The sequence below is a fragment of the Dendrobium catenatum genome, unplaced genomic scaffold (assembly GCF_001605985.2).
Source record: "Dendrobium catenatum unplaced genomic scaffold, ASM160598v2 fragScaff_scaffold_483, whole genome shotgun sequence".
Classification (NCBI taxonomy): Eukaryota; Viridiplantae; Streptophyta; class Magnoliopsida; order Asparagales; family Orchidaceae; genus Dendrobium; species Dendrobium catenatum.
This window is the reverse complement of record NW_021318945.1, coordinates 437,453-456,895: the sequence shown is the minus strand read 5'-3', so window position 1 is coordinate 456,895 and position 19,443 is coordinate 437,453. Positions and strand designations below refer to the sequence as shown.

General features: G+C 34.1%; 1 protein-coding gene across 1 annotated transcript; it reads left to right on the top strand.

The window, feature by feature from the left end:
- Positions 1 to 595: 595 nt before the first annotated feature.
- On the top strand, positions 596 to 11,073 carry LOC110111070 (cytoplasmic tRNA 2-thiolation protein 2). The gene is made up of 7 exons (XM_020842763.2): positions 596 to 973; positions 8,364 to 8,712; positions 8,791 to 8,877; positions 9,246 to 9,367; positions 9,433 to 9,508; positions 9,771 to 10,165; positions 10,709 to 11,073. The coding sequence occupies exons 1-7, from the start codon at positions 672 to 674 to the stop codon at positions 10,755 to 10,757; spliced, it is 1,380 nt and encodes a 459-aa protein (XP_020698422.2). The 5' UTR covers positions 596 to 671; the 3' UTR covers positions 10,758 to 11,073.
- Positions 11,074 to 19,443: the final 8,370 nt, after the last annotated feature.

Sequence of the window (19,443 nt, the reverse complement as noted above, 5' to 3'; positions counted from 1 at the left end):
TCCTGGAGGGGGATTGTGACTCTAGGCGATCAAGTCATTAATAAGCGTACACATTTTAGATATATTTCATCTATTGTTTAAAGTAGTGGGGAAATAGATAATGATATATTAGTAGAATTAAAATTGGATGAAGTAGAGGAAGTAGAGTAATGCATCAGTCTTGTTATGTGACAGAAAAATACCCCTCAAATTTAAAGAAAAATTCTATAAGATGATGGTGAAACAAAGTATTGGTCATTAAAAGACAATCATAAAATTAAGTGTTGTAGAATGAGGAAGCTCAGGTGGATGAGTAACTTTACTATTAGAGACAAAATATGAAACAAGCATATATGTGAAAAGTTTGGAGTAACTCCACTGGTACATAAGATTACAAAGAGTTGCATGCTGGCCTCTTTGGCGCCGGCCGTGCACACCACCAGTCTCGCCCCATCGCTTGCCTGCTCAACGCCTGGAGCGTGTCAGGTCGGGTCGACTCGGGTTTGGGGTGTAGCGGACCCGTGATCAAATTTCTGACCAGTTTTTAGAATAGGGTCCGATTCGGCCATTCGGGTCCGGTCATGACGGTTCATAATCGGATTGTAACCAACCCGACAAAAAAACGATTTTGACGCCCCTGAATCGGCTCTCATGGGCAGTCGGACACCGTTTTAATTCCGCCCAAAGTGAGAATGTCGTGCGGTGGCAGCGGCGGCGGAACGTGCCAATCTCTCTGCCGCCGAACCAAAGACGACGAACTCCAGCCTCCGCCACCGTCCGTATCAACAAAGGACGGTCGAGATGAGCCTGGTTCCAAGGTGGATCAATCGCTGTGCTCTAAGTGTGGGGAGGAGAAGCCGGCTTGGAACAGCCTCTGCTTGGCTTGCTTTCGTTCCTCCCTTTTTGGCAAGTTTAAGCTCGCTGTCACCTCGAATGCCATGATCTCCCCAAGCGATAAAGTTCTCGTCGCCTTCTCCGGTGGCTCCGCCTCCAGGTCTCGCTTCCTCTTCTCCTGCTTATTGTTTTTTAATCCTTGATTCAAATTGTTTAAGGGGTTTTTTTAACGGCTGTAGATTTGAGTTGAAGATGGAGGATCAGCTTGAAAATTAGATCAATTTTTATTTTATTTTATTGTTGCTTAGATCGTAAATCACAAACATGCTGGGCAATGTTTTGTATTCAAATTTTTCTATGGGTGATACTCAACCTCACTAGCAGATAAGCTACGAAGGTTAGGACTTGAGAACCTGTGGTAATTTGGAAAAGAAAAGAAGAAAATTTGGGGGAAAAATATCACTTGCTCCAAAATCCCTTTAGAAAATGCCAATAGATCTAAAATGTGCATCTTTATCATTTATTTGTAGGGATCCAATGAGTATGAAGAAGGCTACATCAAAAATAATAAAAAACTTATATTGGCACAATAATAAATAACTTCTAGTACTAAGTGCTTAGGACAAGTGTCATGTTCTAATAGACCCTAAATGGAGTCCTTTGGAGGCATTGGTGACCTCTTAAATGGAGTCCTTGGACTGCTTTAATATGAAGGGCTTGTCTGCTTAAGTCGCAGGGATAGTTGGACTCCATGGCCAATTGAGTATGGCGAGGTGAGCTTGCATCTTATCAGAGGGATCCTTACTTATAGTTTGGATGATAGATTTTGTTGATAACCCTCTGCCTGAGTGAAGATGAGTAGCTATGAGGGCATGCTTCTCGTTGGAAGGCAAATCTTAACCTGAATGGTTCGTCGGAACCATTGTCATTTCTTTGAGAAGTGACTCCTTTTTTATTATTTTGCTGAATTGGGGTTGATGGCCCCTAGGAGAGTCTTCTTGCTGAGATCTGTGAGATATGAGCTCTCCTATTATAATTTGTTAGCTACTTGTTATATAACTGTGAAGATATATGCAAGTGCACATTTTGTTCCTTGATTCACTTAGCTTTTTGGAGGGCGAGCAATGAAAAAGACAAGTAAATTAATAACGAACATTTATTATGGCTATTGAATGGTTAAAAGGAAAGTCAATGCAAATTTATTGTTTGATTTTTATTGTAGCCTCGATTGTCATGTAGATTCCTCATGATGATGGTGGTGTCTTACCACTTATATCCTGCTCCTATAAGAGGCGATCTCATGCTTGAGGCCCTTACACCTTTAACCTTTTAGTTGAACCACAACGTGTTATGTATGAGATAAGATGATCTTGTCGAGCTTATGAAGTTAAGTGTAATGCTTATGAGGGTGGCACTTTGCCTTTCCACGGGCGAGAGAATCGGGAAAAAGACAAGTGGACCTCTACGAGTATAGAGAAAGGTGCTGATGTGGGTCCTCATATAATCCAGGGATCAACTGGCCCATCGCCCATCCTCCAGTAAAGAGATAAGATCTTAGTTGCCGATTAAGAAATAAGATCACAGTCGTCGAGTTGAGGCTAACAGGGGCCATGTGAATTTCTCTATAATGGAATATATTCACTCTGCTCCCCTTATGGTCTTGCTAATATAATAGGATGTCCTTTTTTTCTTTTCTTCTTCCTAGATGAGTGCAAAGATGATTGCGTCCTCACATACTCCTAGGTAAAACAATAAATCCACACTTAATCTTAGACTTTGAAGTAGAGTCAACGAATAGAGGAGCTTGAGTTGTTGAAAGGCAGACTCACATTACTCACTTCAGACAAACTTCTTAGTGTTCCTCGACACTTTGAAGAAGGGCGAGCACCTTTTACCTAGCTTGGATATGAATCAATTTAGCCCTGTGACTCACTAATGAGTTGCTACACTTCATCGACGATCCAAGCTGATGGCATATTCAAAAAGGCTTTTATCTTGTTTGGTTTAACTTTGATGCCTTTAAGTGTGAGGAGGAAGTCTTGAAATTTACTGAGCCTACACTAAAGCTACACTTGGTACACTTTAGCATATTAAATCGCATGTTGTACCTTTGTAGTGTTGTGTAAGCATGAGTGCAGTCTTCCTAATCTTTAGTTTAATGGGTCTAACATACCTCCTCACATTGAGTCTATGGTAGGCGACTTCTTCATCAATACCAGACATCTCAGCTACCATCCACGCGAAGACATTGAGGTCTTCTCTAGGGACTTGGATGAACCACTCTTTCTCCGTCCTTTTAGTTTCTTTTCTATTTCATTATTTAGAGTCTTATAAGGAACATAGTTATGTGTTATTTTGGTGGATGAATCAGGATTATTGCTAATTGAAACTAAAATTTGGAGTCCTTCTAAAGATGTTGAGACTCGGTGGCTATTCATGCAAAAAGGAGACTTGCTAGTCTTCCTCAACATATTTCTTTAGTGAGTGGTAGTTTCTCTATTATACTTGCTATTTTTCTCATTTCTTTCTTTGGGATCTTTTTCTACCATCCCTTTATCTTTCCACTAAGTTCCACAATTTTTTCTACACAAAACCCTAACTTAAAAGACATCTTAAAGTGTTCGGCTAAACTTTACCCAAATAAGTTCTAATCTTATTCCAGATGCATTTGATCCATCAAAACCCCTTCAAAAATCGAGATCAACTCTAAATCTTATCTACATACACCCCTTTAACTCCAAGAGTTTTCCTAATTTTTTTCTAGCCTCAGCTCTTTTCCAAGCAAAGATTATGCCTTGGATGGAGTACTCTTACAACACCGGCCTAAACTCCATTGGCATATTATCTTAAAAAAGCATAAAATAAAATAAAAAACTCACTTTGAATATATTTTGTAGGCATGTGTATAAGTTATAATTAATAAAAAATAACATGAACTTAATTCTGAGGTGTGATGCAAACATTTGATAATTAATTATCTTTGGTGCTTCTACAATTGCTTATATATTAGTCAACATTACATCGTATATATCTTTAATAACATCAGCATCTATTTGACATTACCCCTTGCTTTCATAATGTTTACAAATCAATTCTCATTATATGTGATTATATTCTTTTTCAAGAACAATAAAATTCACATAAATATCTTCTCTTTATTTTCTAGTCTTCTCCATTATTTATCTTAACACCAAAAAAAAATCAATTTTATGATGGATCTTTATGGTATGAAATCAAATAAGTTCTTTGAAATTGATGTAATGTTTCTATGCTTATATTCCCTTACAAAACAATGCTTCTTCTCCTATTATTTGACATTTTTTTAGTATTTGAAATTCTATTGAAAGATTCATTAACCTAATTATTTTAATATCTCCCATAATTCTTGAAATCTCAATATGTATTTCATTTAGACGTAACGCCTTATTGTTATACATCTTTTTTTAGTTTGATTCTACTTCACTTTTTTGGATCATTCTATAATGTACTTCATTCTCTTCAAAAATAGTTTTATCCATAAACATTTTCATTTATTTTTTTTTTCAGTGATATTTTTATTTTTCCTTGATCTCTTCATCTTTAATCATGATCATATTATTTTATTTAACCATCGAACTTAATCAAAATTCCTGTCTCTTATTTTTTGCTCAACTATTCTATGTATCTCATTTTCTCATTCCTTACTTTTGATCTATTATTAAAAATAGTAGAAGTTACAGCCTATTATATAAATCATCAATAACTGTAGCTTTTATATTAGAATTCTATTTTTCTTATAATCATTATGAGTTTTAGCATATTTACTTTTGCCACCTTTTAAACGTGCATTTCTATTCCTTAAAAATTCTTTTGTACCTATTACTACCCCACAAAGTCTGTTTATCGCTGTATGCTTTATTATTATATTATAAAAAACATTCTACAATACTATTTAGCCATATAAGCTTAAGTTTTAATCACAATTTTGATTATCACAAATATAATTTGATTAATGCTAATAACTCTACTTAAGATTGGCACGGGTACAAGCTAATTCAATTTCACACGGGCTTCAAGCAAATATATGTATTAAGCACACTCAAATTAATTATGACTTAAATGAAGCTAGTCAAATAAGCTCAACTGTATCAAGATCATCAAACATTATGAAAATCATTTATTTATTTTTTGAGTTATAAATTACTTTATCGAAAGTGTTTATGAAGTTTAGAATAACTTCCAAACACTAAAATATAAAAAAAATTCTGAATAAATTTAATTGAAGGATTAATCAATTTAAAATTTATAACTAAAACTCAACAACTAACTCTTTATCCCACTATATGGGATAAAAAGTTATAACTAACTCCACATTTTTGTCTCAGATGTCTAATATGTCCAAATTAGTTTCTTGATTATGCAATTTTGATCCAAAATAGTCTCCTAACTACTCAAATTTTATCTAAAATAACATAATAAAATGACCAGTTTGGATTATATTTGTGAAATCAATAGACCAAATTAAACACATTAGATCTACAGTAGCCTCCATACAAATAGTCCAAGAACCAATTTAATATTTTTTTAACACTGCCGTTGCCAGGTCCCAAGTCCTGGATGAGAAAAGTGGAGGGTTGCGTTAGGTAGTCGACAGCCAGCGTAAAACTTGTCAAACAATAATGACATGAATCCTTTAAGAAATTGTGTTAATGCTAGGGCGTCCCCTGGAAGCGACGCGCTGTATGGCCTGAATACAGTGACAAGTGTGCAAGGGCCGCTGCACCGGCGCCAATAAAATGACCAGTTTGGATCATTCATACAAATAGTCCAAGAACCAATTTAATATTTTTTTATAACTAATTATATCATATGATCAATGATCGTATGTGTTAAGTTTGAATTGAACCAACCAAAATAATCAATTAAATTCAATTTAATTTGATCCATTTGTGGATCGTATTGGGATTATATTGTGTAATATTGTATGAGCTAAATTCAAATTAAATTTAGCATATCAATTAAGCAAATACATTTCAATTAAATTCAAATTCCCTATATTATGCTCTTTTAGTCTCAGATTATCTAATATGTCCAAATTAGTTCCTTGACTATTCAACTTTGATCCAAAATAATTTTTAACTCCTCAAATTTGATCTAAAATAATCAAATAGAACAACTAGTTTGTGTCATATTTGAGAAATCAATGGACCAAATTAAATATATTAGATAGCTGAGACTAAATTATCCTCATACAAATAGTCCATGAACCATTTTAATATATATTTTTATTACTAATTATACTATATGCTGTATGATCATACAATACAATTTGCATTAAATCTGAATTAAATCAACAAAAAAACAAAAAAAAATTGATTTAATTTGATCCATTCTTGGATCATACTGGGATATATTGTGCAATATTGTATGAGCTAAATTCAAATTAAATCTAGCATATCATTGAGCAAATACGTTTAAATTAAAATCAAAATCTCTATATTATATTATTTTAGTCTCATATTATCTAATATGTCCAAAGTAGTTCCTTGACTATTTAACTTTGATCCAAAAAGTCTCTTTAACTCCTCAAATTTGATCTAACATAATCCAATAGAGCAACTAGATTGGATCATATTTGAGAAATTAATGGACCAAATTAAATATATTAGATAACTGAGACTAAACTAGCCTTATACCAATAGTTCAGGGACCATTTCGATATTTTTTTTAGAACCAATTAAACCATAGGGTGTATGATTGTATAATACAATTTGTGTTAACTCTGAATTAAATCAGCGAAAACAATATAATAAATTCGATTTAATTTAATCCCTTTGTGGTCGTAATGGGATATATTTTGTAGTATTATATGAGATAAATTCAAATTAAATTTAGCATATCAATTAGGCAAATACGCTTTTCAATTAAAATCAAAATCTCTATATTATGCTATTGTGCATAGTCAAAATTTTAATTTTGGACCAATCTTTCTCTTTATCAACCAGACATCCAGTAACCTTCTTCAAGGCCTTGAAAACTCTATGCTCTAATGGTTATTTCTTCAGTTTGTATGCTAATACTATTTGCTTCTACTGCTAATGCAAATATTACATGGTTTGGTCCTTAGTAAATGCAATGTCATTGCAATTTATGTACTCATCTACTTGTTGGTACTTGAGTCAGTGGTTGTTTTTGGCATTTCAAATTTTAAGGACATAACTTAGTTGCATGTCAACTAGCATCAAAGCTTACTTGCAGGCACACATTTTTCTTTCAATCAAACTCGTTTACCTGAATTTCATGGCTTTTTTGGAGGAGAATAGTAGGGAAGTAACTTACGACAAATATGTAGGTACAGCTAAGCATTTTGGTGATGATGGCGATGATGAATTTGGGGATGTTTTTCCTTATGTAGCTTTCATGCATGATTCTTCATCATCTTAACTAGCTTGACTTCATTTTAATTTAATTTATTTTCTTTTATTTTATATTAGGATAAATCATTGATTTATATAATAGCATTTTATTAGCTCTTAAGGCTTTATAAAGTTGTTTAGACACGAAAAAGACCTATAAATAGGACTTTGCTTTGTACTTTTTGTTGCATTGAATAAAAATTAGTTTTTCTTGTGTAAATTTCATTTGAAAGGCTTGGTGGTTGTTCTACTCTTTGGTGAAGCTTGGTGGCTGATCCCCTAGGGCTTTGGTGAGTCCTTAGTTACCATTCTTACTTTTGCTCATCTTTTTCGACACAAATTTCATCTCCTCTATGTAGTCTCAAGCCTAGCGTTTCTCAACCCCAAAACCCATTCAACCTCTTCTAAACTCTTTCAAATATTCATTCACATCCCTTCTAACCTTTCAAGGCTTTAACTTGCAATAATTTTAATATATCATTGCCAAAAATTCAATGTAGAGAGACAATTTAATGTTGTGAGCAACTAAATTAAAATATTATAACTCCTTAACTACTAATTCATAACTCATTAAAACACCACCAGTAGTTCCCTAATATCTCAAAATTTTTATTTGGTGTTTTTCATTATTTTTCTACAAGAAAGGGTTGTTTTTTGATAACCTTGAAGTTTCAGCTCCAAATTTGTCCTAAATCTGAATTCCCATTTTACCACCACCTAATTAACCCTCCCATCATAGCCCTAAGGGGATGCCAATCAAGTTGTTGGTTTCATCATAAAGATCCTATAGGCTTTGCACCAATATATCTCATATAGCTGCTGTAAACTTCTCTTATACATGAACTTCTCTTCTTATGTGCATTTTTTTTATCCACAATATTAAACATATTTGGTTGATTTCCTTGTGTAGCTGTCTGACGTTTTTTTGGCTAAACTCAAATTTAATAAGTTGTAGGGCTTTGGACCAATTCCTTTAAAAAAGTACTAACAAAGTTCTATTTGAGAAGTGCTGAAAATAGCATGTATTTTTGTGTTGCTGCTAACATGTCTATGTTATGGTAACTTTTAAAGTTTTGATTCTTGGTAACAGGGTTAAGTTCTTAAAGTTGACTTATTATAAGTTATGTTGCTAAATTTCATTCCTTGTTGCTACAGAGTTGCTCTACAGTTTATTCATGAGCTACAATGTAAATCTTTGAAGAACTGGGATGCAAGTAAATCTCAAGGCTTACCAGTATTTGCCGTAGGGGTTGCTTTTGTCGATGAAAGCGCAGTTGGTCTTAATCCATCAATTGGAATGTCCAACATAATTGAAGAAATAAATAGCGTTGTATCTGAATTAGCTCCTGCTCAGAAAGAGTTGCATGTGACATCTATGGAAGGGTTATTTTGCAAGAATTTTGATGATGGAAGGAGTTGTTTGAATGAGTTGTTGGATAGTATTACAGATGCAACTGGGAAAGAAGATTTCACACAATATCTGCGCATGCTTTCTTTGCAGAAGGTTTATTCTCAATTTCTTAACATCCACATTTACGATACTGGTAGTCAATAGTCATTGATCTTTCCAATGTGCCTACAGATTGCTTTGGATAACAATTACACAAAACTATTGCTTGGATCCTGTGCTTCAAAGATGGCACGCTTGATAATATCTGCCACCGTTAAGGTTTGCTAGTGTCCAGGGGCGGATCCAGTTTCTTTTTTCAAAGTGGACAATTTTTTTCTTTTTTGTGGGGATGGAAAAAGACGTTTAGGATTGATAAAATTAAGACAATAAAGATTTTTTATGGGAGGAAAAATACCCAAAATATTCAAAATATTCTAAAAATTTTCCTCTAAATATTTAATTTTTTTTCCCACCCTGAGCACATGGGGGATCCGCCCATGCTAGTGTCTACCAGCTTCAGGCTAACTATATATTTTTGTTTAAGGTAACTGAAGAAATTTCCGTAATTAACCAGGTCTAGTAATGCAATGCTGTTTTGTTATAAATAATAGATATTTTTTGGAGGATTATATGGTATTTTTTCTCAGGGTCAAGGTTTCTCTTTACCTGCCAACTTGCAATATGTTGATTCAAGGTGGGAAGTACCTGTAGTGCTTCCTCTTCGTGATTGCCTTGCGCAAGAGCTTGCCATGCTTTGTCATCTGGATGGGTAGGATTTCCTACTTATATCTCCCAATTTTACTTTCTATTGGCACATTCTAACTGATTAGATAGTTTGAAGACTACACAGCTATTCAACGGTCCTGTCGGAATCAATGGCCTGGTATCATCATTTGTTGCACGCCTACAGGTATTAAGACCTTTGATTTAATGCGATATAAAAGGTTTGATTGAAAGCACAGATCTTTATCTTTAGTTTTGAAGTCTAAGGTTTCGTTTGAGATTGCTTCTTAAAACAGCTTTTAGTACAAAATTTTTAATTTTTGTACTAAAAAGCGGCTTTAAGAAGCAATGAAAAAGCCGTTCCAAACAAAGGCTAAGATAGCTGAACTTTTGGCATTTCTCATTCACTTACACCACCACTTAAAAGGAAAACACCCTTCAATTTGCAGGAAGAAAATCCTTCTCGAGAGCGAACTATAGTAAGAACTGGAGAGAAGCTGAAGGTGTTCTCCTTTAACAAATTTACTCAAGATGGGTATTATGATTTTCTACCATCCATTATTCGCCCCAAGTTTCAAAATGTTAATCACGAAGAATCAAAACCTGAATTTCTCTGCCCAATCTGTGGGAGCCCGCTAAGTGATTCAGAATGGAAGCATCTCAAAGAAACTCAAGGAATGTACCAAACTAGTATTGAAATGTTTGCTTCACAATGTTGTCAAAGCTGTCGTTTTCAGATACTCCCAAAAGACACAAGTTCTCTTGAAAAGTTCTATTCGCTTTTACCTTTGTCAATAACAAATAGGATGAAGAATCAAGGATGTGCTGATCAAAGATGGTTAAGGTGAGAAGTCAGAAATATGCCCTATTACATTTTATGTTTAACATTTTCCTTCCTCATAAATGCTTTATTAATTTAGATTAGCTGCCTTTTCTACTACAAAAGTTTTGTTCCCATTCCATTTTCATTCTCCTCTCAACTAAGATCATAAAATTTAAGATTTTGTTCTGTCAAGTTGTGGAAACTATAGAATACTCGATTAGGGGAAAAATTATTCTGTGCGGAAGCTGAACCCCGTCCGAATACCTAAGCCCGCGGCTCGGTACTCTCAGTACTGGGGTACCGGGGCTCAGTACTGCTTGGTACCGTGGCTCGGTATCGCTGACGTGGCTCATTCTGGTTGGTATCCAGATGTATAACTGCGTTCGGAGCTATAGAATTTTCTTCATTTCAAGGATATTTCTGATTAATATTAAAGTTTCAAGTGTTAAAATATGTAAATAGAGTAGTATAAGGTGGTATGTATGTAAATCTCCCAAAAAAAATCCTTGGGTGAATAAATTGAATGTTGTTTATCTAATTTATCATTAATTTTCTTCATTTTAGGGAGCAGATAGAGGAGTTCCTTATCAATGACGAGGATGATAGCAGATGATAGCACTTGAAACGCCATTTTTACATGGTAATAGTTCTTCATTATTTCCTTATCTTAATTTGCTGACCGTTCATAGTTCAGAAAAACAGTGAATATCACGTCAGGCATATCTAAAATTACAGTTCTACTTCATCTTTGATGCGACATATCGCCAGCCAATTTACAAGGTCCATGTTTAAGGATAAATGACTTTATATTTTCTTTATTTTAATTTTTTATTTGTAATGAGTGCATCATAGTGCAGTGTAAGGATGTAAAAAAATAATTATTCTCAAAATTTTAGTTAAAGTAGAAAATCTAATATTGGCACGGCACATTGTACTTGTATTTACTTTCATTTTATTATTTGATACAACAACAACATCAAGCCTTTATCCCACTACGTGGGGTCGGCTACATGAATCCTTTTTCTCCATTGTGTCCTATTAAAAGTCAAATTCTCGTTTAAATCTAATAAAGAAAGGTCATTCCTAATATTTTCTAACCAAGTCTTTTTAGGTCTACCCCTATCTTTCTTAATACAAGTCAAATCTAATACCTCTACTCTCCTAACCGGGTCATCGGAAGGCCGCCTTTTTATGTGACCAAACCATTTAAGGCGACTCTCTCTAATCTTATGGTTTTATTGTTTGATAAAACCATTAAATACTCATCGTGAATTCACTTATTCTTTCTGACAAAGGCAAAAGTGAATCAGGGAACTAAATGTATACTCATATAAGTTCATATAGGTGTTTCATAGATACCTAATAGATTTCAACAAGATAACTCATTGAAAGCAGTCACATCATCCAAGGCATTCACCTGTAGGAGATTGACTTAGACAAATCAATCTAACTGAGGGGTCATCCTATGCAAGTATATCAGAGAACTAGTATAGATTCTTCCAAGCACTAGAGAGACGCTTATCTCGACAAAGATCGATCTCAGCATGCCATTTTCATTGACAAAGCTACCAAGTTTTACTAATATACTTCAAGCTAGATTCATGAAGTGCACATCTCTAGAGTCTGTAACTACAACCTCCTGGACTCGGATAGTCCTCAGCTTGCGGTTATCATCGCCTCATATGACTCACCCTTCATGTCTTGAAGTCAAAGTTGGGACTTGTCTGCATTTTTCGAGGACTCGCCCATACTGACCTGCCCTGCATGTCCTTTTTCGAAGAACTTGACTAGTACACTCATTAGTGAAGACTCGCCCAAGTGATTCACTCATAAGTTCATAATAAATATTAGTGCTATAAAAAGTTATGAAAAATTTACACACACACGCAATTAGAATGTAATGTTACGACCTTCTAATGTAAGATTAAAATCATCCATTTTGTTAACATCATTAAATTATTTCAAAGTTTAAGGACCGTTTAATGATTTGAAATTAAAATTAGGGGTGTCAATTCGGGTCAATGGATCGGGTTCGGGTCGAACCCGAAATTGATCCGACATTATTCGGGTCAATATGAACCCGACCCGTTTTTAAAAACGGGTCAGGTATCTGGACTCGAATCCGACCCGATTTGAATCCGGGTCAACCTGACTCGACACGAATGACTCGGGGTTGACCCAAAATTGCTAGTTTTTTGGTCAAAAATTGATTTTCGGATAAAAAACGGGTCAATCTCGGGTTTTTGAGTCAAATATGAGTTTTCGTGTCACTTTCGGGTCAATTTCGGGTTGTTAGGTCAACGTGAACCCGACTCGATTTTTAATATAGATTGATTTGTTGAACCCGAACACGACCCGTTTTGGGTTCGGGTTGACCCGAACCCGAATTTTTTCGGGTCGGATTCGTGTCGTGTTTCGGGTCGTGTCAAAAATTGACACCCCTAATTAAAATGAGTTTTCATTTTTATATATTTCATGTGTCTAATGATTTTAAATGGTAAAATATATTGATAAATTTATATTTTTAAAGGCTCAAATATCATTGTTTTTTATTTTTTATAATTAATTAAATTAAGATGAAGATTAATTTGAATATAATTCTTTTATTGTAAAGCATATAGAACTCTGCATCTAATGCCTATTAACTCAAAGGTTCAAATTCTCTATATTTACTACTGAAACTGCACCTGTCCAGTTGCCACATCCTAACCATTCAATTCATTTTTGACGGCTGACTTTAATTTTTTAATCTTTGTTTTTCAAATTTATTTTAGCAAAGTTATTTCTGAGAAGAAATAGAAACGAAAATTATGTTTAAAAAATAATTTTGAAAAAATCTATCATTTTTCAGTTATTTGTATGGAACTTCTTATAATATGATCGTTTCTTTCATAAGAATAAAAAGTTAAATTAAGATAATAATAATAATAATTTACTTTCATAAGAATAAGAATTTAAATTAAAATAATAATAATAATTTAATATATTTTATAAATATAAATACTAATAACAAAATTTTGGAAATATAAGTACTATAAAATCTTCATAATATTTTGATTGTGCTAGTACTTATTATGATAATTTAGCAAGAAGATTTCAAGAGAAACTATAATATGTGCTACTAGAGTTTTAAAAATCATTCACATAAGCATTTGATAATTATTATAAGTGTATGATCATAAAAGTCTATATATGTAATTAATAGGTACCAAAATAAATTCAGCACCAAAGAGCTCAGCCAGGAGTACTCACCAAAATGAGTCTCACTCTGAGGGGCATTCACCAAAGTAACATTTGGGATGGGCAGACATTCATCCAAGTGGAGCTCATATAATTGGTGTTCGTCCTAGGAAAACTCTTTCGAAGAGACATGTTTTGAGTGAGTTCAACTGAAGCTCGTCTCATCAAGCCTTCACTCGAAGAGAAACTCATTCTATGAGGACTAGGATCTCTTAGCGATCCTTACCATGTAAGAATATTCACTTTTAATAGATATTCTCGTACAAGTTACATAAGGCACACATAGATATGAAGCCCATGGGCACTATCAACTAAGTTTATCCTAAGATTACAATTGCGCAAATTCATTGATTGCTCTAAGAGGAGCATTGTTCATTGGGAACTTGTCTTTACAAACTTGTCCAAAGTACTCACCCAAGGCACTCACATAAAGTACTTTCAGGGGCATCCAAAGCCACAACAAAGACTAATGATATGAATACTCTCCAGTCTAGTCATATGCTGAAAATCAAGAAGGTAGCTAAGTTTATCAAATAAAAAATAATGAAGACTACAATCATCCTACCCAATTCATCAAGAAAGAAGTATAAAAACTCCTAAACACCTACTTTATTAGTGATGTACATTATCGAGCATGAATCTTTGATAGAGGATGTGTGTCAACTTCATTAGTGATGTGCAGTGATGGTGTAGAAGGCAAAATGAAAAATAGAGGATGCGTGTGAACTTCACAAATATGGACTTGAGTAGCCCAATAATTGATTTACTAGTTGGCTCGATGGTTGGATTTCTAGTTCTTAGCTTTCTTGACGCATTCTTTAGCTACCATCAAATAAAGATGCTCCCCAATGACTATGAAAAGGCATCCTTTGTTATGAGGCAGATTTTTACTACTACAAAGTGATGTTTAGTCTAAAAATGACATGACAACTTACTACAAAATGGATCGAGTTTCGAAGACTAGAATAGGAGAAATGCCTAAGAATACGTGGAAGATCTATTAGTAAAGAGCAAGTCATCGAAGTAACACATTCAAGGCCTAAATGAAATTTTTGCTACATTACAATGGTATAATATGTGGCTCAATCAACTGAGGCTTTCTTTAAGAGAAGATTTTGGCTAGTTCATAGGTTCCTCTTAACCCAATAAAGGATAAAAGTGAATCACAACAAAGGGAAATAGATCTTGAAATTGTCGTCACCCAAAATTATGAGAGTTTTATAGTGACACATTAGGAAAAATTGAAAGACTCAATCCCTTCATCTCAAAGTTAGGCAAGAGATGCTCACCCTTCTTCAAAATATTTACAAGTACCAAGTGCTTTACATGCAGTGAGGAGTATGAGATAGCCTTCCAACAACTAAAAATTCACTTATCCTCACATCTATTAATACAAAGCCCTCAACTAGGAGAATACCTACTATTGTAACTAGGAGTTGGAAAATTTGTCATTATCTCAATTCTGGTTAGATAAGAAGGAGAAGGAAACGATCCATTTACTATATGAGCAAAATATTGAGTATAAAATTAGGATATCAAATCAGGAAAAAATTGGCATGGGCACTAATAATCTTTCCTTGATGACTCTGATCTTACTTATATGTCCACTTAATTTATGTTATCATTAAACATCCCCTCAAAGTCATGCTAACTTAATTAGAGCATTCTGATAGGTTTATCACGCTAGTGGTTAATCTAAGAAAATTTCAAATCACCTATACTCCTTAAAAGGCCATCAAAGCTAAAGCATTAGTCGAATTCCTCATGGACTTCAATTGTTTTAATACATATATTTTCAAATTGAAAGTGAAAAGAAACTTATTCTAGTACTTCAGGATAATAGAAATACCAAGGGAAACATCAAAGAAGATGAGCTGCCATAGGTCCAGGCGGACTACTTGGTGAGTATGATTGATCCTTATGTGTAGACCTGTCAATATTGGACCCGACCCGAAAACCCGACCCGAACCCGGCCTGAAAATTTCGGGTTCGGGTCAACCCGAACCCGAACCCGAACCGGGTCGGGTTCGGGTTAGAGATTTTGACCCGTTTGTAAAACCGGGTCGGGTTCGGGTTGACCCGGAAACCTGAAATCGACCCGGTTTGACCCGTTTTTAATTAATTTTGGAGGATTTTAATGAATTTTTATGAAATAAGTAAATAATATTTCAAAAAATTATAAATATTATTGCCCAAATTAAATTAATCTTGATTTATTTTAAATTAATTGAAGTAAATCTACCCTTAATTTGATTTAAATTTAAATAAAATGAATTAAATAAAAAAAATTTAATTAAATATACCCGAAGCGGGTCGGGTCGGGTTGACCCGGACTCGAAGCGGGTCGGGTTCGGGTTCGGAAAACCGACCCGTTTGCAAAAACGGGTCGGGTCGGGTCGGATTGAACAGTGTCGGGTCAATTTCGGGTTAGACCCGAACCCGACCCGTGACCCGTTTTTGACAGGTCTACTTATGTGGATTATCGAAAGGCAAGGAAAATTTAGCCCAAGATAATAGATTCAAAATCAAAGTTGCATAATATCTTCTAATTTCATATGAGTTATTTAGAAGATTGGCAACCTCATTAAAATTGAGGTGTGTGAAAGAATGGGAAGTAGAGAAAATATTCAAGCAAGTGCACTATGACGAGTGAGGGAGCCACTTAGGAGGAAGAACATATGACCATAGGATCCTCATATAAGGGTAATCTAGTTGAACCTTACAAATGACTTATAGAATTTTCAAAGAAATGCCTCATATATAAAAAAATATCCTCTAATGTAGCTACAACCTTCCCATAAGCTCCAGCCAACAATCAGCCTGTGGTTATTATACATTGAATGGATCTCATTGGATCATTTCTCCCCTCTAATGGGCAAAGAATGTTCACCCTTATTATGGTTGACTACTTCTTAAACTAAATTAAGAGAAAGAAATTAGCAAAGATGACTACCAATGTCATGAATAATTTCCTTTGGTCTAAAATCACATACATGTATGGCCTATCTCATAATTATTGTTGATAATATGCCATAGTTTTCCAATAAGAATGTCAAGAAAATATGTCAGTCATAGGGATGTTTCCTCGGACTTTTTTTAGTGCATCATCACAAACCTAATGGACAAGTCAAATCAACAACAAGCATATTTTGAACCTTCTAATGATAAAGGTGGAAGGACCCAAACCCAAAGTAAATTGAATAGAAGCATTACCTTCAGTCCTTTGGGCACTAAGAAATACATAATCCTTACTGATTGGACACACATAATTTGTACTCTTCAATAGAATTGAGGCCCTACTATCAATTGAGTATGATCTACATAGTTTTTGAGTGATCACTGTCATGAATTTCAAGGAAGAAAAATTAGCAAGTTGGAAGAAAGAAATAAAGAAGGCATAGAAGTTGTGTTAGATTTATTTCTTGAGCTTAAAGCTCAAAAAATATTGAAGCATGAATGGATAAAGAGGAGAATGATGAGGTACTATAATGCAAATGTCAAGAATAATATTTTCCACCTTCACAACATTATGCAAAGAATAGTGAATGCAGTAGCTTGCCATCCCATGCTAGAAGACTTGGGTTGACCTAGGAAGCACCATATATTATTAAGCAAATTAGCCTTCAAGCATACCAATTACAAACATACTAATGAATTGAAGATTTTTTACCCCTATGAGAAGTCATTATATAAATATTATATCTTCTATTGGTTAATAAACTATTTTCATTTTTTTAACCAAGTCCCATTCTATCTGGCGATTCATCTATGTAATAAATGAATAATAAAAAATAATGATAAAATCATGACTTGGGAAACTCACCCCATCTCATTGTACACTATGGGAGCTTGCCTTACTTTCTCAAATCTAAAAAGAGAACTCAATCACTCAAAGGAAAATAAAGTAACTTGTCCTAGGTTGTCGAGAGTCCAAAGTTGGTTAAATTTTAGCCCTAATAAGTGACAAATCTCTTAAAAACTTTCTAACTTAACGGATATATAACTCAGCCAAAAAATAAAAGAGGATAACTTACCATGTTAAAGATTAACATAGTCTTGATCAAGGTTCAAATATATGGGCAACAAGACTAATCTCTCTAGATAAGTCGAAACCTCTAGGTATAACTTAAAGGAGAGTAGAAGCCCCAAGAAAGAAGGATAGGGTATGCTTGGAAAGGTCACCTAGGTTTAGCTTATAATGCCTCTTAAAAAAATTTATTTGTTTGGGTTAAATTACGGACTATTATAATCTTTTCACCTTAGAAAAATATTATCCCCTATATTTCCAGGGACAAAATAAATCAATAAAAATAGATTTGATTCATAAATCCATCAAAATAAATCAATGCGAGCTTTTGATTTTAAAATATGAGACTTATTATAAGAGTGTATAGTGAGAGTAAGATTATTTTGCTATCCTCTTTCAACTTAATCATCCGGTTGAGTTTATGAGTATGTATTAAGCCTATTTTAATTGAGATTATAAGGCATCCATGGGATCTTAATGGTTTTCTTCAGTTGGTTTATTCAGTATGGGCTAGAGCAACAATCTTCTTCCTTATTTTACTTAATTTTTACTTATTTTTACCTATGATTTTCACTGCTTGTGCTCGATGGATGAACATATGATAGATGATGATTTGATATCTTTGATAAATGTATAAGATATATTATTCATTGGTGAAAAACATAATATGAGATATAGTCAAAGAATATATATATTTTTTTAGATAGTCAAAGAATATTGATAGCAATTGCTCTTTGAAATCACCTCAAGATTATTTAAAAAAAAATGAATTAGATATATGATGATTTTCTTTATATGAATCAATAAAATATTATAATTTTTTGTTATAAATTATTGGAATACTAAGAACTTTATCCATGTGATCTTTAAAAAAAAAAAAATTCTTTTAATGTTTTTAATTTTTAATTTTCTTTTATTTTTTTCTATCCATGTGATCTTTGCATTCATCTTTCTTTATAATTTCTCTATTTGTTGTCGAATCTATCATCTATCAAGTTCGCTTTAAAATAGGAATACTGTAAGTGGTACTTTTTAACTCTCTAGGCACTACATGTTGTCAAATATCTTCTCTATCCTCAATAACTAGTCCTCTACTATCAATGGCTCTACAACCCCCCTTGAATAATAGGAGTTTCAACTTATCGAACATCTTTAGATGCATGTCCCCTTCTAACTCATTGTGTCCCACATGTCTAATATGAGAATCACTCATAGCATGTGTAACCATGTTGGCTAACTACATCAAACTATCATAATTCACTCGAGTTGCTGCTGCTCTTTGTCCATTAACCCTCAGATCTTGCATGCCCCTACACAATGCAACAAACTTGTCACTCGCAACAGAGGAGTTGGATCTTAACCCTGAAGTCCCACATGCCTCTACCTTGACCCCAAAGTCCCACATGCCTCTACACAATGCTAAAACCAAATTACTCAAATCAAAGTAATTAGCCCACCCTAAGCCCTCCACCCTCTTCTTCTCTTACTTGAACTCAACCTTGACACATGCATGCTCTTCCTCTAAAGCTTAGATGTGATCAAATATAGCCTCCAAGAGAATTGGAAAAGGTACAACGACATTAGTGTTTTTGTGAATAGGCAAAGGGGTAGGTTCACATAATTGTGATAATCTTGAAAAAGACACTCTTTTTGAGGCAATAGAAAAAATTGAACAATGAAGCTTTATTTACTTTCTCATTATTAAGAAGGATATTAAATGCTTTCGAACTTTTTTTTTTTCCTTTCCTTTCACAAGTTGCTTTTCAAAGGAGTAAGTAAATTGAAGAACTAAATATATGCCAATGACATCTATGTACTAAACTCACATGTACTAAACAAGTTTACCTCTGAGGTGCTCAACCAAGATGGGCGCTCACCTAAAACAAGCTATATATCTTGAAGGGCATTTGTCAAAATAAAGTTTGGAATAGGAAGACATTCACCTTAATAGAGTTTGTAGTACAAAAAGCTCACCCGAGGAGAATCTAATAGAAGACACATTCCGAACAATTTCAACAAGAGGCTCACCTCA

Excerpts from the sequence above, each read along its gene's own strand:
- LOC110111070 (XM_020842763.2), top strand. The coding sequence starts at position 672 with ATGTCGTGCGGTGGCAGCGGCGGCGGAACGTGCCAATCTCTCTGCCGC. Across the intron at positions 974-8,363 it reads TCCGGTGGCTCCGCCTCCAG|AGTTGCTCTACAGTTTATTC; the intron begins GTCTCGCTTCCT and ends TTGTTGCTACAG. Across the intron at positions 10,166-10,708 it reads GCTGATCAAAGATGGTTAAG|GGAGCAGATAGAGGAGTTCC; the intron begins GTGAGAAGTCAG and ends TCTTCATTTTAG.